Raw genomic sequence first — 27,038 nt, 5'->3', positions numbered from 1 at the left:
CCAGCAAATGCACAATTCGTATGATTTTGTAAGGTCTTGTTTTTTATTTATTTGTACATACATTATTTTGTTTTGATTGTTTTGAGAGAGAGGGAGAATGAGATCAGTTTGGAATTAAAGTTATAGATTACCAGTGGACAATATTATGATGTTGAACGCACACACATACACACACAGTAAGCAAGCCTGCCCCTCTTTCCTTTTATCCAAACTGCCTCTCTAACAATGGAGTGTGCTCGTCACCAGCCCACAATACCTAATTTCCTTTCCACTTCCTGAAAGGCAGGAAGTGGCACGCCTTGTTGCATCTTCCCCAGGTGTGTGTGTGTGTGTGTGTGTGTGAGAGAGAGAGTTTGGCATTAATGTACAGCAATACACATTGCTGTACATTCTAGTTCTACTATTAATGCTTTTAGTTATCTTGTTGCTACGCCATCGGAACTCTGTCAATCAGGCTTAGCAGTACACAATCATCATGTTAAGTGTTCTGTTGCTGTGTATTGTATTGCTTATTTTATCCATGATGACACCTCTGAGGATAATTTAATTTAGTGATAAGAGGATGTATGTGTGTGCACATACGGCGTACGCATGTGTGTGTGACTGTGTGTACCATAAAAGTATGTTGTACCAAAGGTGAAGTGTGTGTGCCTGCCCGGGATGTGTATCCTTTGAGGTTCCTCAAGTGCCTGTTCTCAGACTAAATCAAAGCAGTTCAAAGCTGTTCTGCTTGCACTGCTGCCTTCAGTGCTGAGCACATCCATCCCGCCATAATGACACACATACACGTGACTCACCCAGGTGGAAAGGAGGAACTAAGTACATTTAATTACTCAATTACTGTACTTCGGTACAAGTTTGAGGCACTTTTACTTTACTTGAATATGTCCATTTTTCAATATTTATAAAACCCCCAGACGGCAGACGGTCACCATCCAAATGTTTAAAAAATATGGAAAACAGCAGATGTACAAGCTCACACCCAGTTGCATCGCATTGTTTGACACAATCGCACTGTCGATTACAACTTGATTCTTAAGTAGAGCCGATATGATTTCAAATGAATATCACAACTATTTCAAACTCGATTATGATTCACAATTTTCTTTCACAAGGTAGTATGTTTCTCTCTGTCAGACTCATTTACAAACAAAATCTAAAGAAATATTTAACATCTTTTGTGTTGATATATAAAACATTGATAGATAACAAACTTGCTTCTCGATTCATCTTTATTAATTCATCTTCACTAGTCCTTACCCGTTGTGAGATATTTGAAGGGTGAAGGGTACTGCGCCCGGGTGCGTTTGTAATTGACTAATACATTAATTAATAATCATTAATGTGTCAAATCGAAAAAAAGGGCTTCGTTACGCCCTCCATATTCATATGGTCAATGCCTGTGTGAAAAGTGGGAGTGATTGGTGCAGGCAGTAAGGAGTTACGGCACTGTTTCTGACAGACACACACACACACACACACGGACACACACTCAGACATTCGGTGAATTATAGTATGATATGATGATGATGATGATGATGAGCATGATTGGTTCTTAATTTCGGTTTCGATATATTCTTTGTTAATTGTCCAGTCCTAGTCCCAGGCACTGCTGGCAACATATTCACAGTCTGCTCTCCAACTCTAGCTCCCTTCCTTAACCCCCACCCATTCCGCCCCTCTCTCTTCCTACTGCCTTTTCCTTTCTCTCTCTCTCTCTCTCTCTCTCTCTCTCTCTCTGCCTCTCTCTCTCTGCCTCTCTCTCTCTCTCTCTCTCTCTCTCTCTCTCTCTCTGTCTCTCTCTGCCTCTCTCTCTCTCTCTCTCTCTCTCTCTCTCTCTCTCTCTCTCTCTGCCTCTCTGCCTCTCTCTCTCTTTGTCCATCATTCCTCCACTGTACAGTATGGTGGGTGTTGGTCCTTCCTGCTGTTTTCTGTTGCAATGACATCATCAGCACCCCACCGTGTGTGTGTTGTGGAACACTGTGTTTGTAGGGCTGCAGCTATTCATTATGTGTATTAATTTCTTTCATCAACAACTTGGTTAACGACTTAAGCATTATTCAATCAATACTATACTAGTATATCAAATAATAATAATAATCAAGGGCAATATAGCTTAAATAAATAAATAAATAATTATAATTATAAATACAAAAAAAATCACTTTCTTATTCATATAATATAATCAATAAAAAAAATCATAGTGTTGTGCCAATTATTAGGGGGCCCACTTTCAATATCCACCTGTCCCACCTGTGGCGAATGGCTGCTCTCCCTGATGACACTCCAGTGCTCCCTGAAGGGAAGCGCTCTACTCTCGCCAGTGTTTTGAGGTAGAGTAGAAAACAATGATGGCTCCTATCTCCTCTGCTCGTCTTCTGTTTATAGTTTATAGTGCAGTGATATTAAACTCTTCAGCCAACACCCATAAAGCCTGGCGCCTGTGCCAGCCTAATAACATCTAACGGCTACCATAAAACTTGCCTTCTTTTTCTGCAGCACCAGCCATGTTTTCCTCTGGACAGGTGGCATTGCGATGGCAGACTGTTCTATGTGGTGCTGTGGATTTCGCATGCCACAGTTACAGCAAACATGAATGCATTAATGCAGTGGTTTCTATTTATTTATTATAAAAGCAAGTATTCACATTGCATGTCACCGTGATTCTGCAGACTTGCAGCCTCCCAGGCTTATATGTACAACGTGTTGTGAGCTTGTATAGATCGGTTATTTTTTTTAATGGTTGAATCATTTTGATTATTTTCTTTTAACACACATTGAGAGGTCTGCGGCAAATTACATAAGAGTTCGGGGAGTGTTGAGGATCTGCACACTGTTCTTTCCTCTGCTGTAAGTAATGCTGTTCTCGTTCCTTCTCCTCTGCAGACCTGCCCATGGAGTACAACCCCTCTGACCACCCCAGAGCCAGCACCATCTTCCTCAGCAAGTCACAGACTGACGGTGATTACACACACACACACACACACACACACACACACACACACACACACACACACACACACACACGGTCCATATCACGTCAGTGTCATGGTCAGTATCGTGTCAGTCAGTATCACGGTCAGTATGAATGATACCTGTTGTGAATTTGTCCGAGCAGGAAGCTGGGCATCCAATGCTGTAAAAGAGTGTCAGCTCTCAATATGATTATAGTTGAAGGTGATAAAAGTTAATCGGTATCAGAAAATTGAAAAAAAATTAAATAAAAGGAACTGAGTGTTTTTTCTTTATTTTATTTTTTCTCATTTAAAAAAGCATGTCTGTAATTCACTTAATTTACAACATGTTGGAAAAGTTTGAGAGCAAGAGTGTCTGTCCTGTTGTCTGTTTTGTTTGTCTGTTCACACTTGTCATTGTTTAACAGTTTTTTGTTTTTTCATGTTTATCACATTTATTTATGTCTTTTTTATTATTATGCCTCACGCTACATAAATAGGAGATAGGCTCCTGCCCTATGGGCCACATGGCTCAGGAAGGCTACTTACTTATCTATACACATTACACACTAAGCCCCAACTGACACCATATTTACCATATTTAAGTATCAATGTAAATAACAGGGAAGGAATATGATCACCCGATTGTGGTATATTGATCTGATATTGGTCTCCAGAGCAAAAAAATAAAAGTCTCCAGATCAGAAGGTTGTGTGTCCAAGACTGGTCAAATATTCACAAAAAGGTCCTATCTCTGTAGTACAGTAATCAAAGATTATGAAATGGTAGCAGCCTCGAGTTGGTACAGTCCTACCCTATTGCTATGAAAAGTGGCAATTCCAAGTATTATCAGTGAAATAATACAGTATGCTTAGCTATAAACAAATAGACAAACTGGCCTTTGTGTTTTTCAGTTGCTGTGGCCAATAAGAAAGGTAAGTATGGGTTTGTAGTGGGTTGGTATAGGCTGGTAGTCTTACTTGCTTACTGTGTGTGTGTGTGTGTGCATGCATGTGCAGGCTTATCTCTGTTTGGAACCTGGTCTCCTGGTTCCAAACAGAGATCTAGCTTGTGTGTGCCTAGCCTGAAGTTACGCACACGCACGTGTGCGTAACTACAGCTCATGGCGGTCCCGTCGCTAGTCACGTTAGAATTTATATACTTCCCGTTGTTGTCGATCGCCTCGGGGGTGTTTTGGCCACATCTAGCGACTTCTTCAGCTACATCTACCTGGTGCACCTTGAAATGTGAACCGTTGCTGCAAATCGCTGGGCGCTCTGATCCAATGGTCCTAAATACCCCCGGGCGTTCGGGGTGTTAACTGTGATATATTGATTTGAAGTCATACAGCCCTGGCTGGCCCTTAATTTGAGCTAAACTTGTTCATGTTCAAGTCACACATGAAATACATAGACTGGAAACCCAACCCAATCTGTGCGTGATTCATCACAGTACAATGATGTTTATGATGATAAAGAAACGGCTGGTTTTGCAACATACCGGTAGGTCTGATTGCCCTGGATTAAATATTTGTTTAGTTCGTGCGTGCGTGCGTGTGTCCATTTCACTGAGTCTTAAAACACTGGGTTTCAAATTTATGGAATTTATTTGATTTTCCTTTGCTTAAAACTTTGAGTGAATGGCCGACTTGCAAACACACCGATGCCATTCAATAATGTGGACTTCTATCTTTTATATAACTAGACCGGTGCCCGGGTGTAGAGTGTGTATGAAATGTGTTGCGCAAATCTAATAATAATTATACTAATAATGATTAAACCATTTTCACTTCGAAAGGACAAAATGTAACGCATGATCAACTTATGTTGCCAGTTTAAAGTAGTTAACTAGAAGACCTGAGAGACATTGGCCCTGTTTCATCAAGCAATTTACGCTCATATTTTGAGCGTACCGAGATTTCCGACCATTCCCATGCTTATCAGGGTAGGGATCAAAGCATAAATGCATTTAGCATGCTTTAGTCTCATGCTGACAAACGCATTCCACACCCTCACAGGGAGTGCAGCGTCGAGTCGGTCGGACCCACAGTTGTCCAGAACCGCCACAAAAGGGCTCTGGACAGGCTCCATATGGAGCGCCACTGTTCCGACATCACAACACTCCATATTTGGGCATAAAGGGACACAGAGAAGAGACGGAAACAGAAATCTCCATGGCCATATAAGGGTACGGTCTGACATGGGTACACCATGTGTACAACATGGGTACAACGGGTATTGCATAGACTGGTGGGGAATGGATCTCCAACTTCCATTGTTACCGACTCGGTGCTCTACACCCGGGCACCGGTCTAGTTATATAAAAGATAGAAGTCCACATTATTGAATGGCATCGGTGTGTTTGCAAGTCGGCCATTCACTCAAAGTTTTAAGCAAAGGAAAATCAAATATATTCCATAAATTTGAAACCCAGTGTTTCAAGACTTAGTGAAATGGACGATCTGCGAGCTCACAACGCGGCGTTGTGTGCTTGTAGATCTGCTATTCTCACTAGTTTGGGTCCCGGGCAAACATCAACCACTGAGATAGAGGTCATTAATTAATTAATTAATTAATTCGTTCATTCATTCATTCATTCATTCATTCATTCATTCATTCATTCATTCATCCATCCACCTCATCTAGGAAGTGTTTCAGCTCTGTGTAGAGACAAAGAGGAGACGGGTAGCTAGTTCATTTATTTTGTAAATTTTTCCAAAATGTTTTGTCTATGACATGCCTAATATACTGATTGATTATTAATCGATTGTTTTATTAAAGTATCTATTATCACTGTCACTTTCACCCCTAAATGTGAGCTTTTTGGATATTACTTCTTTGACTGCTGGTTACCCTGGGTACACACTGCCCCCTGTCTGTGCGGGTTGGGAATTGCATTGTTTAGTGCAGCATTGACTCCCATCTCTCTCCTCTTTTTCGTTTTCAGTGCGAGAAAAACGGAAGAGCTTATACATCAACCATGTGAGTATGACCTCCATGTTATTGAGCCTGACGTTTACTCAAGCGTTTTCGGTTGTCAGTTGATTATTACCTGGAGGTGGGCCTTACAGGTGCAATGTCACTTGAATAGTGGTTCTCAAATATTTTCTAATTCATGCAAATTTGGCCAGGGAACCCCCATGCAAGATTTGTTAAAAAATAAAGATTAAATTAAATAAAGGTTTCGAGCTTGTAGAGCGTCTATTTTCAAATAGCCAATGTATATTATAGGGTTGAAGTGATTTTGATGGAATATTTACTCATTTTACTGGGGAGTCCTTGGACCCCTTCAAGGACCCCTGGAGGTCCCCAGAACCCACTTTGAGAAGCACTTTTCTAGAGGGCCTCTGGGCATTGTTGTCATTTCACGACTGGGTTTGATTGGGTTTGACATTTATTATTATTATTTTTATGATCATATTGTATGTGTAGGCTAAACATTTTGTCAGTTCTATGTAGGCTACTATGCAATTTTATTTATGTTTACTTTATATGTTATGGTTTTGTTACATTAGCTGTTCTCAACACACGTCTACTGATTATTACTGTTATTGATGTTGGAAAAGTTGGTAATTGTATTTTGTATTGTTTTTTCCAGTTCACGCACATATCGGAGAACAAGGTAATTTGGCCACCCTGTCTGTCTTTGTATGTTTTCCCTCTGTTCACACTGTCTGGCTGCAGGTGTCATCAATGTGTCCGTGGCAAATTTTAGATTTTTAAAAAGATACATTAACATAATAACAACATAATTATAATATTCTTATACTGTACGGTTCATATAATGTGCAACAGAGGCTGTACTGATATAAGACCCAATTATGGAAATGCCAGTCTCCAGGTTTATTTCGGAATAGCTGATTTAACCCATTCTGGGCGGGCACCCCTTTTGGTGTTAGCATCATGTTATGCTTTAGCTATTGAAAAATAGCAGATCTACAAGCTCGTAGCGCGCGCTACGAGCTTGTAGATCTGCTATTTTTGAAAAATCCAAGAACGACTGACATTTTTAGAATCTGATCTCAGGTCAGAATGGGTTCATCAGACCAGTGTGTGTCCAGTGGAAACCTCGTATGAACCTGATCTCAGGTCAGAATGGATTAATTAATGTAGAAATTCTTGTTGTAACCACTGGAACAACCCTAGCATCCCTATTCTGGGTGGAACAAGACTGTAGCCTGGCTATTTTTGCGAAGAGTTTTGGTGTGTCTGTGTGTGTGTGGGGGTGGACGGACGGACGGACGGACGGACGGACGGACGGACGGACGGACGGACGAGACGTCTGGCAAAGTGTAGTTGTAACTCAGGTCCAGTTCTCTAAAACAACACCAAAGGGTCACCATGCAACTCCTTGGGTCCAAACGGTTGCAAGGAGTTAACGCTAAAACCGTCTCAACCCTTTGGTGTGGTTTGGGCCATTGAATAGATAGATAGATACTTTATTTGTCCTTTCGGAAATTTGTTTTGTGCACAGCAGTCATCAGGATATACATAAAACATGCAAACAAACAGATCACACAGTACATAGACAATAAAGAAACAGTGCCAACAGAAGGCCACCAGTCATAGTTCCAAGAGGCATCACATCACACTTTATGCACGGAACTGAGACGTGGCCTGCTTGTTCATAAGTCCTATACTTAAGGGAACAAACAATCTTGAGGCCCTAGCCTGCAGGGAAGGTACCATATACCGTCGCCCTGATGGTAAAAGATGGTATTGGCTGTGTAACGGGTGTGTGTTGTCCCTAGTAATAGCTTTCCCCTTCCTGAGTACCCGCGTCTCATACATTGAGGTCATACTCTCAAATCGTACCCCAGCTATTTTGCTGGACACGCTGATGATTTTATGGAGTTTGTTCTTATTAACCAATGATAATGAGCCATACCATGAAACAAAACAAAATGTCAATGCACTCTCCACAAAGGATCGATGAAAAAGTGCCATGATATTTTTATACTGTCTCAGTCTGCGCATAAAATGCAGCCTCTGCTGACCTTTCTTGTAGATGGAATGAGTGTTGGAATTCCATGTCAGCTTGGAATCAATCGTTGTACCCAAGTACTTATATTCGTCCACAATCACTACCCCATCCCCACCAATGACTATTTCCTGGTGTGCATGGGCACCAGTCCTAAGGTCCAATATGACCTCCTTATTTTTTTTTTATATTAAGCTGGAGGAAGTTCTCCTGCACCAACCGGCAAACTCGTCCACTGTTCTTCTATAGCTTATCTCATCATCCTTAATCAGACCAATAATAGCTGTGTCGTCTGCGAATTTAACAATACAGGTGTTATCTGACTTACTCCTACAGTCGCTTGTGTACAGCGTGAACAATACCGGTGAAATCACGCTCCCTTGCGGAGCCCCCGTGTTGGTCGTAATGGGGAGAGATATTGCTTTATTCACCTTGACCTGTTGTACCCGCTCAGTCAGGAATGACTCCACCCACCTGATGATATTGGTGTTAACACCCATATCAAAGAGTTTCCTCATCAAAATATGAGGTCTCATTGTGTTAAACGCAGAGGAGAAGTCTACAAAGAGTACCCGAGCATATCGTTTCTTTTGAGGTTTATCTAGAATCTAGATACTGCTCTTCTTCTTATGCTTAATAAAATCTACTACCATCTAGATTCTAGATGGTAGTAGATTTTATTAAGCATATTAAGAAGAAGAGCATCATCAGTGCCCCTCCCCTTTCTATATGCAAATTGCAAGGGGTCCATTTCATGTTGCACATTATTAAGGAGGTTATTTAAGATAATGCGCTCCAAGCTTTTTATTAACAATGTTGTCAAGGCAACTGGCCGATAGTCGTTAAGGACTTTGGGATTAGACATTTTCGGCACTGGAACTATAAGCGAGGTCTTCCACGCTTTTGGTATATAGTGTGTATCTAGCGATACCTGGAACATGTGTCTCAGTACAGGGCTGAGCTGCTCCCTACACTCCTTAAGCACATAACCCCTTATCCCATCGGGACCCTGTGCTTTGCGTGGGTTAATTCTATTGAGGGTTCTACGCACCTCCTCCTCTGTAATAGTAATTGACTCACTACTGCTGAATTGTTCCCATAACAGATTGCGTTCAGTGGAAAAATCTGAAGTATCAAATCTGCCATAAAAGGTATTTAGCTCATTGGCAAAAGACATATCATCACTAGTGTTGATGACCTCTTTCTTTTCCTTTATTCCTACCATTGTATACAACCCCTTCCAGGCTTGACGTACATTGGTATCCCTCATTTGCCTCTCAATTTTAAGTTTGTAGTTATGTTTACATTCACTAGTTAGTTATCCGTTTGATCTCTTTCTGAATTAATTTCACTTGAACTAGATCCCCTTGTTCAAAAGCACGTTTTTGAGTGGTGCAACCACTCCTACAATCAGTGGTGTGCGCATGCGTGAAATTGGAAAGAGAGAAGTATGTGACATGGCTGCCACCTGCTGGACGCAAATCCAACTACTGACTGTCTAGGTTCATTGATATCCATAATAAAGCTAATCTGACGAGCAGAGAGAGAGAGAGAGAGAGAGAGAGGAGGGGGGGAGAGAGGGGAGTTGCACCACTCGGTTCACACAGGTGTGATCTTTTCCTATATAATGCTTCTTTCATTTCCTTATTCATCCATGGTTTGTCATTTGGAAACACTTTGATGGTATAACGCTATTTATACAAAACTGTATGTATTGCGTTACAACAGAGTTAAGTTCATCAAGATCAGCACATGTGTCATTAAACATGTCCCATAAAGTGCAATCAAAACACCCCTTAAGACAGTCAAGTGACTCCTCACTCCACTTTAGAATGTCTTTCACTTCAGGTTTGCTTGTTTTGAGTCTCTGTTTGTAACGTGGGACCAGGTGGACCGCATTATGATCGGAGCTCCCGAGCTCCATTTTTCGGTGGCTACGCGTTCTTTATATTTCCAAAGCATAAATCAAGAGTCTTTTCACGTCTTGTTGGGCATGTCACGTATTGGTAGAAATTGGGCAGTGTCTGTTTAAGCGGACATCCGTTGAAGTCCCCCAGTATGAACTTGGGCGAGTCAGGAGAGATATTCTCCTGTTTGGATATTGTCTCATATATTACCCCCTTCATATTCGCACAGGGATGAATATAGACCAGTGTAACGAAAATCTGACCAAATTCTCTTGGCAGGTAAAACGGTCTAAATGAGACAGAAAGAAGTTCGATGTCTTCTGAACAATAGGAGTCTCTCAGTGTGTAATCCCTGCACCACCGTTCATTCACAAAAATACACACTCCTCCTCCCGTTTCTTTCTGCGTTACCTCAAGGTCTCGGTCAAGTCTAATGGGTTCACTGAACCCTGGAATACGGATGGAATCACTAACAATCGTGTCATTAAGCCACGTTTCAGTGAAACAAAGCAAGCAACTTTCCCTGTACTCGGAGAGGTACCTCACCGCAGTTTGTAGCTGGTCGTATTGCTGCGGGAGAGAGCGCACGTTTGCGAGGAGTATTGTCGGCAGTGGTGGCCTTGAGCCGCAGCTGCGAACTCTCCGCCGTACCCATGCGTTGAATCACTAGGGTCAACGTGAGTCAACGTGCAACAAGACATATCACACCACAGGGACGACGCTAAAACCGTCTTGACCCTTTGGTGTGGTTATGGCTTAAAGGACCACTTCACCACTTTTCAACCTATCTTCATATAATAGGTCCTCACTAATAATCATGAAAAAATGGTGCAATTCTTTTCTACTCGGTCTGTGTCTCATATAGGACGGCTGTGGGCAGTTTAGAAACAGTCTTCCAGTGACATCATCGATGGGGAATACAAGCTAATAGAAACGGCAGGCTTTCTAGTCCTGAAAAGTTGCAATGCAAAAATGGAAGCCATCGTTCTCACGATAATGAAAATCTAAAGATTTTTGTAAAAGAATCTTGTTTAAAAACAAATCTGCCTAATGATGATGTCACTGGAAGACGGGGTCTAAACTGCCCACAGCCCTCCTATGAGACACAGACTGAGTAGAAATTTTTTTTGCCATTTTTTTCATGATTATTAGTGAGGACCTATTATATGAAGATAGGTTGAAAAGTGGTGAAGTGGTCCTTTAAGACTGGAGGCTTTAAGTGGTTTAGTGCATTGGCATAGACACTATGGGAGCCCTATACATTTAGGGCTAGAGGCCTGTGAGTTTTGTACAAACATGAAAACAAAGAAATGTTTATACATCACATTCACATCACATTAACTGTTGCACCCATATCACTTCGCTTCGTGCATCATTTGAAGATGCGCCATGTCGACAAGCACCATGCTAAACAGATTGCTATAGCAAGGATTTGGCACCTCTGGTCCCCAGGGACAATGACATGCTGTGAGCTCTCTGTTAGGACAGAACAGCAGCAGCCAGTGGTACTGGTCTCTGAGGACCATGCCTGAACTTCTTGGAGCAGGGGTGGGCAACCACCTCTTTTTGATCTGCCAGGCCATCAAATGATGATTGGGTCATTGAGGTGATCAATAGACCAGATCAGAATGTTTGTTAACTAACGGGGATGTCAGGGTCGAATGTCTATGGATATCTGGTATATATCACAATATATACCGGTAATTAATAGACAATAACGATATCAAGTGTCCTGTTCTTCCAGATATAAGGTTAATGAAAAATGCTGCTCCAATACGACGATGCCAGCGTTATCTACCCGGAAAATAAAGTTTTGGTTGTGTTGATGTCACAATGAGTCTATTGACAATTATTATTATTATTATTATTAATTATTATTATTATTGTTTGATGTACATAAAATGTGCATTATTCCCTTATTTACTTATTCTATGAGTCTTCTAATTGGCAGCCTTACCGGTCTGGCCCTGGGTGATCACGCCAAGTTTTTTGTGCCTGAAAATTCTGCCCAACCCTGGACTAGAGCATCATCTCTGCTCCTCATCTGCACATAAATCATCTAACCACTCTGTAGTCCTGACGGTTAGCCGCACTATAGTGCCTCCATACATTTCTCACAGAGTGGGTGAAACAGCCACAACAAATATGTCATGAAGCTTTTTGTTTTATGGTGAAAACTCGCAAGGGACTTTGAACAGTTCATAGACTGCATACCTGTAGGTTTTTGTGCATTTTTGTGCAGCTTAAGTGGGGATATATAACATGTTAACGGTACTGTAAGCTTGTGATTAGGGATGGATTGTGTGTATTCTCTGTAATCATCTAGAAACATGTGACCCATAGGTCACAAGAGGTTGACGGGGAAGAGTATTTATAAAGATAATAAAATGGGAAGTACTTACAGTTTCTATGACATTTTTCTGAGGACCTGGACAGATTAGATCTATAGTCCTAGTATAATGTGTGTGTGTGTGTTTGTTTTGTTTTCTAGCACCATCCTGGCGCAGTGAGGAGGAAATACAGCTCGTGTTCGACCATCTTCCTGGATGACAGCACCGTCAGTCAGCCCAACCTCAAGTACACCATCAAATGGTAAACCACCACAGGCACAGCTGTGTTCCTATGTGCAGATTATGCACACATGTATACAAGTCTGTTGCACAGATGTAAGGAAATTGGCGAACATAGCCAACCTACAAGTGTTTAGATGTGTTTTTTCTGCTATTTTTGAAGATTTTTGAAAGTGAAAGAGTCTTTCTGTGGGGTTTATCAATATTTAACCATTACTAACAAGAGCTTGTGACTAAATAATAACCATATTGGATCCATTGGTGCGCAGATACATTTTCTCATTTCCTGAAAAGTCACACGTTTTCTTTTGGACTTACAAGTTTCCACCCGACAGTGATGCTACAATAACTGTGTGTTGAATACAATTTGCTATGTATTCCTGTTGATATAGGCTCTAGGGGCCCTGTCTTATCTTATCCCTAAACTTTTTTGCCATTTTTTTTTTACTATTTTGGAAAACATTTCAAAATAGTTCAACTTGCCGATCTACATCGACACGTTGTGAGCTTTTAGATTGGCGCAAGATATAGCACTATTAATGCATTTTGACGCCCTCTGTTTGCCTTCACAGCGTATCTCTGGCTATCTACTACCACATAAAGAACAGGTGAGAATTATGATTTTTCTCATAACCAGCTAAGTTGTGGCTCTCAATCTTTCCGTTTAGTTTGAAAAGTAATATCGTGCAATTATGATTGGAGGATGAGACCCAACCAAGTTCAGGACTTAGTTCCATTGTGGTCCTCTCTACAATGAACAAAAACATCATCGTCATGTACAATAATAATAATACAAAATAAACTTGAAACGACATGAAAGAAACTTGACATGGATTTTTGTAAGGACCCCCAAATTATTGTATTTGGCCCCATCTGAAAATGGGACAAGGGACAAATGTTTCAAGATTTATTTGGAAATGGTGGATCTACAGGCTCACAACACGTCACCTCGGGTTGTGAGATTGTAAATTGGTTTAAATGGTAAAACTGAACCGATGTGTTAACTCAAAGAACGTCATCATAAAACGACCTTTAGAAGACAAAAGTGACGACCAAGCTGACTGAAAATGGCAGCCGGCTGCCCCGTCCCCCACCCCTGCTCCATCCAAATGCCACGCTCTTTACATGGGCCTACTGTGAGATTCTGATAGGTCTGTGACGTCTCGACTGAGAGTTATCTTTTCAGGCTTCTGTGGACTGTTTGGACAATGTGAGAGATTAGAGTGACTGATTCTTTTCGTAAGCTTGATTTGGACATTGGATCAGCAGAAAATAGACAAATTAGCCTTTTCACTTGAAAGAATAAAACTCCCTGTTCCTACATAGATTGCGTCAAAGTGTTGTATTTTTGGAAGCATATGGGCCACTGACTGTACTTGGAATAGATCAAATTGTACGGAGCAGACGCTGCCAAAAAGATAAGCTCTGCAAAACAAAGTTACTAATTTGTGGTGGCAGTTTGGCAAAAGAAAAACATCAATCGTCAAGATATCGACAGAACAAAAGCTGACACAGCTTTGAAGCTTTATATCAGCTGGATGGCTGCAAGCCACTGGTTCCCAAAATGGGGTCTGGGGACCCCTAAGGGTCCTTGAGGACCTCTATTTTGCTGTTAAAATTGGACTAAAAACCTAACTTTTTACAAACAAAGGGTTTTCTTAAATTGGCCTCTTCATTTCTGTCTTTAGTTTTTTTGCGATTTTCAAGAATGTGAAGTGCTTTATAAATAAAGTCACAAGTGCATTATTATTATTATTATTTTCTCTCCTTCCAGAGAAGTCGAGGGGAGAACGGTATTAGACATATTTGACGAGAAACTCCACCCGCTCACGGTAAGTACAGTTTCTGTGAAGATAATTTACCCTGAAACATTCTACCCCCATACTGCAAAAACATCATTCATGTATATACGTGTTTTTGAGCTTGTAGATCTGCTACTTTTGCTATTTTTGAATTTAAATCCTGAAAAGTAACAGTTTTGAACATAAGGTTTCCACCCGACCAGCGACGATATGTTCCTCTGCATACACCCCTTGGTGATAATGGACTCTATTTGTTTTCATCTTTGTTGTTTTTTGTTTTTTTTTATCTCAGAAGTCGGAGATTCCTGCGGATTACGAAAAACACGATCCGGAGCAGAAACAGATCTATCGCTTCGTCAGAACGCTGTTCAGTGCTGCACAGCTCACCGCCGAATGTGCCATCGTCACGCTGGTGAGTGGACACGTGTGTGTGTGTGTGTGTGTGTGTGTGTGTGTGCGCGCACCACTGGGAGGGAGTGTTGTTTCCTAATTGTCTGCTCTCCTTTCCACCCTCTTTAAGCTTTCCTTTCCTCAACCAGCAGTCGGTTCATGAAATATGAATAAATAAATAATAATGAATATATGATGTGGTGCTACAGCTTCATCTCCAAAATGCCTTCATATTCCACAGTCGGTCAAAACAGTCAATCTGCCAATCTCTACTCTCTCGCTCACTCACTTGGAACATTAATAGCTTCATGATACATTGTGTGAGTAGTAAGGGAGTGGGAGAGTGACCAAGACAGATTGAGAGACAGAGAGATACATAAGTCAATCTGTCATCCACAGGGATCATAAATATCCCTCATGTCTGCACTCATGTGCCCACTGCCCAGTAGCGTGGGTGCAGTTCCACAGCGTGTCCAGCAGACTGACGTGTGTGTGTGTGTACATGCCTCAGCAGAGCGGTGCTGAAAGCAGAGGGCTAATGGACTCTGGAGTAGATGACCTGCTGACCCAGTATTGAGTTTCTCTGGGTTTTTGACAGATGCACAAGTGCAAGCATGATGGCGCGTGTGCATAGTATGGACAATATGTCAGGCTTACACGGACAGTCGGACGCACACACACGGACGGACACACACACACACGGAAGTATTGTTATACTTGTGAGGACATTTGACTGTAGTCACTGCCTCACAACGCATAGCACTGTGACACGTTGTGGGGTTGTAGATCCGCAATTGTCTGTGCAGAACATCGACATCGCTTCACTGCAACTAAGGCCACCTTTACACGGCAACGGTCTGTAGAGACAACGGCAAAGTCCTGTTGCGTTCTCACGTTTTATTCAGCATTTACACAGAGACTCAACAGTGATTTAACATGCTGTAGCTGTAGGGTGCATGCCAGGTGGCTAGCTGGCGGTGACGCCAGCTAGCCACTTCCGTTCTACTTCCTATCACACGGCTGTCTGTTTACATTCACCAATGCAGCGGCTCGCTAAATTTGTATTCCTAGGATGAGCTGGGCAAGGGAGCACTTGCTCATCCCAGGAACTCAAATATCGCCTATAGGGCTCTGCACCAATATACATAAGCGACGTGAGCCATGATCTCACACGTTTTACCGATTCATCGTTATGCCCATTTACATGGAGACGCCAGGTAGAGCGTTTTCAAAGATTTCCACTCTGGAAGGGGTTTTCACTTTGTTACGTTTTCAACCCCCGATCCGAAGTACACTGTATAAATCACACATAACTCCAACCACAACCTCTAAACCTTGTGCTAATTTTAAGCCTAATTCTTAAACACATGCACACTAGCACTCTTCCGACAAATGCTCTGGCTCTAGATTGTCTCCTGACATATCATGGGTAATTTAATAGTGGTGTGGTGGGTTGGTGGTTATGCGCTAACTTTAGACAGGACGATATAAAGAGGAGAACTGGGGAAGGGAATGGTTACACTGGGAATGCATCACTCAGGCTGGACTTAGTCGAATGGACATTACCACCCACCAACCGTCTGACCTATCTGTATTCACTGAAAGGGGCTGGGGCCAAATCTAAGTTAGAATTGTTTAGATTGCCCTTTAGCATACAGAAATTGATTATCATGGTCAGTATCATGTCAGTATCATGGTCAGTATCATGGTTGGTATATCACCATCATGTCAGTATCATGGCCAGTATCATGTCCGTATCATGGTTGGTACCATATCGCTATCATGGTCAGTATCATGTCAGTACCATGGTCAGTATCTTGTCAGTATCATGGTCAGTAGCATGTCAGTATCATGGTTGGTATCATATCACCATGTCAGTATCATGATTCAGTATCATGGTCAGTAGCATGGTTGTTATCATATCGCCATCATGTCAGTATCATGTCAGTATCATGTCAGTATCAGGTCAGTATCAGGGCAGTATCATGGTCAGTAGCATGTCAGTATCATGGTCATTATATTGTCAGTAGCATGTCAGTATCATGTCAGTATCATGTCAGTATCAGGTCAGTATCTTGGCAGTATCAGGTCAGTATCTTGGCAGTATCATGGCCAGTATCATGGTCAGTAGCATGTCAGTAGCATGGTCAGTATATTGTCAGTAGCATGTCAGTATCATGGTCAATATCATGGCCAGTATCATTGTAAGTATATTGTCATTATCATGGTCAGTAGCATGTCAGTATCATGGTCAGTATCATGGTCAATATCTTGTCAGTATCATGGTCAGTAGCTTGTCAGTATCATGGTCAGTAGCATGTCAGTATCATGACAGTATCATGGTCAGTACCATGTCAATACAGTGAGCTACAAACTAGATCATCATCCCATCATTCACTGCACATCACAGAGTCTGTCTTCTACAGTAGCTTTTTGTATCCTCCCATCCAGCCCAGCATGTATTCTGTCTGTTCTTGATCTGCCATTCGTATCATTGTTATGTTGTGTGTGTGTGTGTGTGTGTGTGGGTGGGGGGGTGAGGGCTGTTGGCAAGCACAACAGAGCGATGCTGCAGTCAACACCCCACTGGCACACAACCCGTCCAGGCATGACTTTGCCCAATTAGCCAATTCAGCACTGCACGAGTTGAGTCAGTACTCAAAGGATCACGGATGACTGTTCTCACCTTTGTGTCACTCCAGTTTTTACACACTATGCCCCCCCCCCCCCCCCTTCTGTTTTTTTCTCCCGCTCTCAATCTTTCATCTCCCTCCCCGGCTCTCTGTTTATCTACAGGACATGCTGTTTGTTTTGTGTCTGCCTGGACAGAATCAACTTTATTGTCACATCACAGGTTTACAAAAAAGATTTAGTCTCTGTGACACACCTAGGGTCCACAATCTGCATTCAAAGATTTTCATAAAAGCTTTGTCATTGTTTAAAAAAAAAAAAAAAAGGGCACGGTGGCACAGTTGGTAATGCTGTCGCCTCACAGCTAGAAGGTCCTGGGTTCGATTCCCGCTCGGGGCGCTGTGGGTGCTGGTGGCGTGTTAACTCCTCCGCGTCATCAGTGCCCATACCCGAAGGCGGGGTTGGCGAAAGGGCCTTTCTGTGTGGAGTTTGCATGTTCTCCCCGTGTCCCCTAGGGTAGGTACCCTCACAAAAACATGCAGTAATCCTGGTCTCTAAACTGCCTCCCCCTGGCCAGCCGGGACGCCTGATGGAGGGGAAAGGAACTGGTTGGAATAACGTGTTCCTTCCACGCGCTACGTCCAACCAGGGAAACTCCACCCTCCACACTTGGACACTCAAGCATGAAGGAAGCATGAGTTAAGTCCGTTGCTCTCCCCAGGTTGGCGGAGGGTGTGTAGAGCCCAGGATCACATTAGATGATTGACACAGGGGTGAAAAATGGGTTACAAAATCGTGGGATAAAAAAAAAAAAAAAAAAAAAGGACGACTGCAGAATGACGATCAGGAAGTAGACCGGAAAATTGACCAATGACAAAGCTTCTAGTAAAATCTTTGAATGCAGATTGCGGCCCCTAGATGTGTCACAGAGACTACATTTTTTGGGAGCGTTTTGCTCATTGCTGTCTGTCTGAACACCAAAATAATTGGTTTCTTTCAATCGCCTGTATCTCCTATTCCTTGTCCCAGATGGCATTTTTGGTCAAAACAGCGTTTCTTTGACAGCACAGAGCGGGTGATGTGGAGCTCTCCAGAGCTCCGGTTTGGATTCACATTGTAAACAAGGCCTGTCCAGCTCCGTTCAGCTTCCTAGGTTATGTCTACTGCTAGTGGACTGGAAATGTGGCTTTTCAAAATAAGAGCTCAAATGGAAAAAAATACTGGCGTGAATTAGATCCTAATTTTTCAATAAATGCTGGCGGATTAAGAGTTAATGGTTAATGATGGTTATCTAATTGTGTCGAGCAGGGAGACAAATGTAGCAGAGCATGAACGCCAAGATAAAATATATCCACACTTGTATTCAGCAGCCAGAGTTTTAACTAGAACTAAGATGAGAGAACATATTACTCCAGTTTTGGCTTCACTGCACTGGCTTCCGGTTGTTTTTAGGATTGATTTTAAAATTATTTTACTTGTGTATAAAGCTCTCAATGGTCTCGCACCTTCCTACCTACATGACTGCCTGCCTAAATATGTCCCAAACCGCCCCCCTAAGGTCTTCCACTGCTGGCCTGCTCGCTTTGCCTAAAAAAATGGCAACTAAAAAATACGGGGAGGCAGCTTTTTGCTTCTACGGGCCGTCAGCATGGAACAAGCTCCCACTGTACCTTCGTCAGGCAGCCTCTGTAGACATTTTTAAAGCACAGCTCAAGACCCACTTCTACAACATTGCTTTTAATTGATCTTTTATTTTTTGTTATTCATGTCCTCACTGTATTGCATTACTGCTTGTTTTTTAATGTCGTTGCCTTGCTTTTCTTTTTTATTCTCCATTGTTCTGTAAAGCACTTTGAGCTGCATTTCATGTCATGAAAGGTGCTATACAAATAAAGTTTTATTATTATTATTATTATTATTATTATTATTATTATTATTATTATTCACATTCTATAATACAATATTGACTTATCTGACTGAAATTAACATTAATTCAACATTTTATATAAAAGATGATAGTAGTTGATAGTGATGATAGTGTGGTCAAACATATCTATCAAGCCACATCTATGAAATCTAGTGGGGGTCTAGTGGGGGTCCCTGCCTCACCTCCCTCTCAGCTAAGGGGTCCTTGTGCCTGAGAAACATTGGAGACCCCTGGTGTAAAAGTATGACTTCCATTATAATCTCCCACATAACACGCAGATTGACACGTCCAATGTTCGAATGAATGCATATCGAGCGCATATTAACCGAAAAGCCTGCATATAGTTTGCCTGCGCTCATCCCTGGGTATGGTTTGGAACTAAGTTAGTTGAATTTTAAGAAGGGAATACAGCACCACTGTGCTACTGTCCACAGTGACTGCTTGTTTAAGATACATCTAATTAACTAAACTAAGAGGGCGGGAGAGATAGAGAAAGAGAGAGAAATACCTCTGGTCCATTAAAGGTTGAGAACCTCTGATTTATACCAAATCTATCTCGCTGTCTTGTCTGTCTGGCCCCAGGTGTACCTAGAGAGGTTGCTGACATATGCAGAGATAGACATCTGTCCTGCCAACTGGAAGCGCATCGTCCTGGGTGCAATCCTTCTGGCCTCCAAGGTCTGGGACGACCAGGCTGTGTGGAACGTGGACTACTGTCAAATCCTCAAAGACATCACCGTGGAGGACATGTGAGTCACCCACGCACACGTACTGTACACGCGCACACACACCCCTGAATTTTCCAAAATATTGTATTATGCTCTGTATTATGTAATTCAAACACAAAGCCATGCTAGAGATACTACTGTGCCTTACATTCACCAATGTTCTGGCATGATAGTCGGGCAAAATCTCCATGTTTCAATTTGTAATTTAGCAAATTAAAAGTCTAATAGTACAAGAGTGTCCCGCAAAAGTAGCGAAAACCTAGGCCAAAAATCTAGGCCAAACCAATATATCGGTCGGGCCCTATTCTTAAATCTCAGGCACCACTGATCGAAACTGATCGGAATGCATGGGAATCAGTGTCATTTGCATGCTGAGGACGGCTGGGGGTCAGCCCTCTTTGAAGAGATGTTGAGACGGGGCGAGTTGAGAGGAGTCCGTGCATGCACTCATGACAGCTTGGGCTTATGACCTGGTTTGGGGAGATGTACCACAACCTCTACAACCTAATTGCTGCTCCATAGAACCACAAGTATTATGCTTAAAGATTGTGAAGTGAGGCCTTTATGTTTGTTGTAATGTGTGTTTAGACGAAGGAAAAGATGAACACTTGTTGCAGTTGTTCCGCATGCTTTTCGTTAACCAGTCATCTTTGTTTTTATTTTTTACATACTTGTTATACACCATGGTTATGACTTTTATATTTGACTTTGTCCTGTCATTGGTTGTGTGTCTTCCTCGCAACATCGATTCCAACCAATGGCAATTCACGTCGCCTGAAATACGACACTTCCATAGTTATTATGGACACTTCATAGTCACTTCCGTCACGCAGAATTCACTAGTGTGAATGAAAGCAATGCAAAGACTCCAGGATGAAATGAAGAACATGTGCATGAGTCAACCTCAGTGCCCCCCTTTAAAACAATATATACCCCGCCACATCCGTCCTAACACCACAGGAAATGGAGCCGTGGTATTCTGAGACGCAATGTGACACCTCAGATGTGTCGCCGCGGCGCTGACCTCTGACCCCTGCACACGAATCACGACGCATAGTGTGCAGGCTTGTCGGCCTGCCTGTCTGTCTGTCTGTCTGTCCCCCTTCCCCAGTGGTTAAAGAAATACTGTGATTTTTTACGTAACTTTAAGTTAAGGTATACAGTGAGTACCACTACTACTGTTATGAGTAAAATACCTCAAAATGTACTCGCAGTACCACAGTGAAAGTACTCAAAACTTGTAGGTCTGCTATAAGTATCAGCCATGCTTTCTTGTTTTGTAATACTATTCTAGATACGCAAAGTATACAATCGTTGCATCTGACATGTCGCAGAGTAGAAGTATAAGGTATTCTAAAATGGACATACACAAATAATTATACTTAATTAAGCCTGCAGTACTTGACTTCATGTATTTAGCTACTTTCCACCACATTGTCATGACAGTCAACCGCGTGGCTGAGATTCTCTCTGTTGACAATGTCACAGCAGGCTGTTAATCTTTGCTCCCGCCCGCATGGCTGCTTGACAGCACAGAGGCTCATTATATAAGCAGGGATTTCCCTCGCAAGAACCTCATCAGTCTTCTTAATCCCTGCTACAAATGCTACCGCGCTAACTGCCGGGTGAAGTGCGAACTGGGACACAATATAACGGAATCTCTTAATTGGATCGCAGGACATACCAAAACCTTTTAATGTGAGACAAATGGCAGATGATTACAAAACTGATATTGTAATAATATTCCTGATTGTGTTAGATATTAGGAGGAGAGGAGAGGAGGGGTGGAGGTGACGGGAAGAATTATTAGGCAGAGTTTAGCTTAACACCAATCTAAATTTAGCATGTCTGTTGCTGTGTTGTCAAGTGTGTGTGTGTGTGTGTGTCTGTGTCTGTGTCTGTGCCAGCCAATACAAATATCAAAACAAGACTAAACATGACAAAAATGTGTTGCAATATACTGCCGCAGACAATGAATGCTCAAAACTCAAAACATCACAAGTTTCAATACGTAGTGCAGCGTCTAATTTGGCACTAGTCATGTTCATTTAATGTTCATTAAATGAACATAACCTCTTAAACCCCAGGTTCTATACTTGGTCCCCTCCTTTTCTCTCTCTAAACCAAATAAACGTTACACGCTGAGCTTGCATATGGGCTATTTCCACCAAATGTTCACCTATAGACCATAGTCACACGGCGGCCAGGTTGCCATTAAGTTAATGAAATGCCACCCCGTTGCCACAACACCCTGCTTTTTCAATGCAAAATGCTAACAATATCTTCACATGCCCAGAATAGGGATGCTAGGGTGCACTCTAGCAATTCACGTCTGTCGTTTTGGTGCCTTTGAACTACTGAACACCTTTGTACTAAAGAGTATTATTATTGTCTATTGTCCTTTTTGCTTCCTTTCTGTCTTCCACAGAGAATGGCTAAATAAAGTGATTACTTACTTATGCTCTTCGCCCCCAATGGGGCATAAGGCATCGATAATGTTCCTCCACCTATCACGGTCTTTGGCAACCAGTTGTGCCGTGCCCCACGGGAGACCCATCTCCAGCAGCTCAGCCTCGACAGTTCTGCGCCAGGTGATCTTAGGTCGGCCTAGTTTCCTTTCCCCCGGTGGTGTCCATCTGGGGGCCACTTAGAGTAGACAACCGTGTCTTCGGAGTTACTTGTTGGTTATTTATTCGGAACAGAATATATGGCAGATCTTCCTCAGGCAGCCATTGTGGAAAGAGCACTTGGTTATTCGCCAGCAATTAAGTGATTAATAGATTGTAAAGTAATTTGTGATTTAACTTTTTTTTGTACCTGATAATCTCGTCTTGTAACTATGTTTCCTGTAACCCTCCTCCCTTCCAAACCTCTTCCCCTGCCCCCTGCCTGTGTGTTCTCTCTCTCTCTATCTCTCTCTCTCTCTCTCTCTCTGCTGCTGAAGGAACGAGTTGGAGCGTCAGTTCCTCGAGCTGCTACAGTTCAACATCAACGTTCCCTCCAGCGTCTACGCTAAGTACTACTTTGACCTGCGCTCCCTGGCCGAGGCCAACAACCTCAGCTTCCCTCTGGAGCCGCTCAGCAAGGACAAGGCCCACAAACTAGAGGTGGATGAGCTTTAATCAAATTCTACTATTCTTGTGGGGACAACTTAGGACGCTGATTTTACAAATGCCATTTTCACAATTTTAAGCCTAACCCCCGTGCTTAAAATTGCTCACCTACAAGGTCACAATGTGTTAGCCTGGCTAATAAGACAGACGCAAATCTGCCGTTGGCAAAAAGAATTGCCTGCTGCGAATCACACGTGACAATGTGATATGTGTGGCTTATTAGCCAGGCTGACAATGTGTCACGCTGCAACGTGTAGTGAGCTTGTAGAATAGATCGTCTATTTTTGGTGCACGACACTGGCACACAACTAAGTAGAAATTGGCAGGTAAACCTAAGCTCTAAATTCTAACCGAAGCACTTTTATAGTATGCAGTAAAACAACCATTTCTCTTGTGAGGAGTCTGGAGGACAAGGACATTTTTCCTCAGTGTTAATTTATCAAATTCTACTCACTTTTTGGGGACATCCGGGCTCCGGCCCTCACAAGTAATACAAGTACTGTGCATGCACACACACACACACACACACACACACACACACACACACACACACACACACACACACACACACACACACACAGTGTTGCCTAATTAGAGTCAGCAACTCATTCTAGCACCCCGAACAACACTACATTTGAAGAGTGCTTGAAACGCAAAATGTATTTCCCTCAAAATGACACACAGATGGTTTTCTCTGACACGTCAGTCACAACACATGCACTATGACGCACTAGTGATGTCGGCAGTAGTGAGGGCTAAAAAAATATAAATATCTGCTAAACTAGGAAACCTGCATAAAAAAGTAATCAAAGCTTAAATTGAAAAGAAAAAGTCTAAAAATAAAAACTCATGGAAAATGCTAAACTCTAATCAGAGATGGTATTTTGTAATTTGTATTTGACTTGGATGGAAAACAACGGGATGTAATTTGTGATGAGATACTTTCAGATTTGTGTCATTTTATTCTCAAATTGATTTTAAACATTTACACAGGTTTATACTGTGGAATAAAAAAATAATCACACCCGTGTAAAGTGAGGGGCGCTCTTATCATCATACGTCATCACATTCCGGCCAATCACAATTGGCGTCCTCAATTTTCTGTCCTCAGTTTTTATCCTCAATTCCGTACTCGGCCAATCAATTCATCGCTATGGGTTACAAACGCACACTCAAAGCTGGGCATAGGATCAGATCTAATTCAATCACATATGAGAGGCAGAGTAGGGCCAGTCTTGAGATATTCGTATCACCTCAACTAATGAATTGAACCCTCGTGGAAATGTCCATTCATCCAATGCATTAAAGTTGGTTTACATTTGTGATAATTTAATTACATTAAGTTATAAATCTATCCTGGTGTCTGTGAAGTACAGGCGTGTTCTTGTCTAGCTTTTGACAATAACAAGGTCACTCTGGCCTGCGCTCTCACACACAGTGGTAAACATTGTGGTTTCATTAAAAAACGCTTTTTTTGTTTTTATTTATTTTTTATTCCCAGAAATCCGGGCAAAGGAATTAAATTGACTAATCATTGCATGAGTTTTTATTAAATGTATTTTGTATCTCAAATGCATTTCTCAGGACAGTATTTTTATTTGTTTGAAGTATGTGTAATTCCCATATTAAAATACATGTTTATGTATTTTCGCCTATCTCTGACTTCTTTCTATTTCTTGTTTTTCAGGCTATCTCCAGGCTGTGTGATGACCAATACAAGGACTTGAAGAAATCGATGAAGAAGCGGTGTGTGAGTGCAGACAACCTGACCGTGGTCCGCTGGTCTCCTGCTATCATTTCCTAACACACTGTGTCTCAACGTCTGGCCCGGGACCCACCAGGGGTCCGGGTGGACCCTTTCACAGCTCTGTAACCCTGGCTGAGAGTGTACAGAGAGGACCCCAAACTACACTGTAAAATGTTAATTTAACTATGATCTAACTATGAACCCTTACGTGTCCATTTGGTTCCATTCGTACGCTCTCAGAGTCACAGACCTGGTGGGGTCTATTTGGAACTTCCTGGTGGTCCTCGGACCTGACGTTGAGAGCCAGTGTGACACACATTTGACACACCACAGACTGAGGGATGCGGCCATGGTGGCTGCACAGTCCTGTGGATTGGTGCGTTTGTTCACCTGGAAGGCACAGACGTGTGTACACACACACGCACATACACAGAAAGAAATGCACAGACACACGACTCTTGCCACGATACGTGGAGCTTCCCTACGGAATGATGTGGGGGAGCCCACCTGATAGCTGAAAAGAACTCAACCCAACTAAGTGTGACGCCTGCAATTCGAACACTGGTCTCCCATGCAGGAAGGTAGCCTGGTTAATAAACCAGACCGAATCAGCCGTTGGCAAAAAATGTTTTGCCTGCCGGCGGATTACGGTCTGGAGAGGCTCAATTGTACGCCCATTTCCTACACCAGAGAAATGGGGCGGCCAATCGGGACACGGTATGCAATATGGGTGGGCTTTGGTACAGTGACTTTCAATGCTTGGGACCTTTGACTGACAGTAGCTCTGACCAATTGCGTCAAAGAGAAAATGTTTCAACCCGCCCCCCCTGGAAATGAAATCCAAGCTGAGCCTCCCCAGACTAATATCCCGCGGTCTGTGCGATATTAGTCTGGTTTATTAACCAGGCTAGCAGGAAGGGACACTAGGGGAATTCCCCCTTAACAGGGGGAACCAAACCTTCTTAATCCCCTTTCACTGGGGCCTGGGGGAGGCAAACTTCTCAATGCCCCTTGGCAGGAGAAGATACTAGGCTTTTGTTCTTCGGGCAAAGGCTCTGCTACACCCCCCAGTGGCTCTGAACCACTCTACCTAACTTGGGAAGGGTAAACGGGAGGACCAAACGAGAGAAGACGCCATTGTTTAAGACAGTTTTTTTAACAAAATATGACCGTGATACCAATATCTGCACTAGAAAAGGGCCTGTGAGGTTTGACTCAGCGATGTCCTCCTTATCTAATGGCTGGCTAGGCCAGTGGTTCTCAGGACCCAGGGACCTCCAGGGGTCCTTGAGGGGGTTCCAGGGGGTCCACAGCAAAATTACTGCTGTTTTCAAAAACAAAGAAACACATTTTGAATATTCTTAAAACATTTTAACAACACCAAATCCCTGTAAGAAAATATTTTCAGATGGGGGTCCACAGCCAAATCTATTCAATAATATACATTTTCCTTGACATGATAAAGTTTGAGAACCACTGGGCTAGGTTTCACACACATTCCTTTGTTTATTTACATTCCTCTGACGCAATCATTTCTTTCTCATTTCTTTTTTTTTTATTGATTGAAGATTTTTCTGTTGTTTGAAGTTCAAGTCCTAAATACCAGGCAGCATTCCTCTGTCTGTACGTTGACATTGCTTTTAGTCTTTAGTTGTTGTTGTGTCTACTAAATGCACCCCCTCCCCCAATCTAAGAAAAGTGAGCCAATATTCCCACACTGGTCAGTTAAATACAATGAAGCATTTGAGACGGCAGCTCTCGTACCTGTACCTGGCTTGCGTGTAAGGAAGTGCTAGGGCCATAATCAAAAGGAAGCAACCACTTAATTATTTAACAGTTAGTTCGCAAACAATGCACTTCGTACACAACACCCCTATCCCCGTCCCCCGTCCCACCCTGCCCCCAGTCGTTATAGAGATGTTGTTTGTAGGAGGCTATAGGATTTAGTGAGGAGGTGTATGTGAGAAGACATGGGTCAGTGAATAAAGCCTGCTACAGCAAGTGCATTCAGACATTAAGGGCCCGTGTTCGCCAAGAGTTTAGTTTTTTTGCAAATATTTCAGCTCTCAGCAAGCAGATAAAAACTCCTCGTGTGACCGCGCAAGCGCAAAATAAACGCTCAGTTCCTGGAGTTTCCAAAAACGTGGCACTCCCATTTTAAACTATTCAAAACATGCGCTCAGGAAAGAAATGAAGGAAAAAGAGCATCTTGGTGTACACGACTCCTAAGAACATTAAGATGTTGTACTATATCCACCGTCATTGCCCTGAACTGTGGTGCCTGTAATA

At 42.4% G+C, this 27,038-nt stretch overlaps 1 protein-coding gene across 1 annotated transcript in view; it reads left to right on the top strand.

Moving 5' to 3' along the window:
• Positions 1–26,015, top strand: part of ccny (cyclin Y) — a 49,675-nt gene extending 23,660 nt beyond the window's left edge. The window contains exons 2-12 of the mRNA XM_083778207.1: positions 2,887–2,961; positions 5,901–5,935; positions 6,552–6,575; positions 12,333–12,433; positions 12,984–13,019; positions 14,186–14,243; positions 14,506–14,625; positions 19,744–19,910; positions 22,834–22,996; positions 24,690–25,330; positions 25,668–26,015. Coding sequence (XP_083634333.1) covers positions 2,887–2,961; positions 5,901–5,935; positions 6,552–6,575; positions 12,333–12,433; positions 12,984–13,019; positions 14,186–14,243; positions 14,506–14,625; positions 19,744–19,910; positions 22,834–22,996; positions 24,690–24,806 — 896 coding nt within the window. The 3' untranslated portion in view covers positions 24,807–25,330; positions 25,668–26,015. The remainder of the gene's footprint in view (positions 1–2,886; positions 2,962–5,900; positions 5,936–6,551; positions 6,576–12,332; positions 12,434–12,983; positions 13,020–14,185; positions 14,244–14,505; positions 14,626–19,743; positions 19,911–22,833; positions 22,997–24,689; positions 25,331–25,667) is intronic.
• Positions 26,016–27,038: the final 1,023 nt, after the last annotated feature.

This window comes from Protomyctophum parallelum (genome assembly GCF_964188405.1).
Source record: "Protomyctophum parallelum genome assembly, chromosome: 12".
NCBI lineage: Eukaryota > Metazoa > Chordata > Actinopteri > Myctophiformes > Myctophidae > Protomyctophum > Protomyctophum parallelum.
This window is presented reverse-complemented; position numbering and strand designations above follow the sequence as displayed.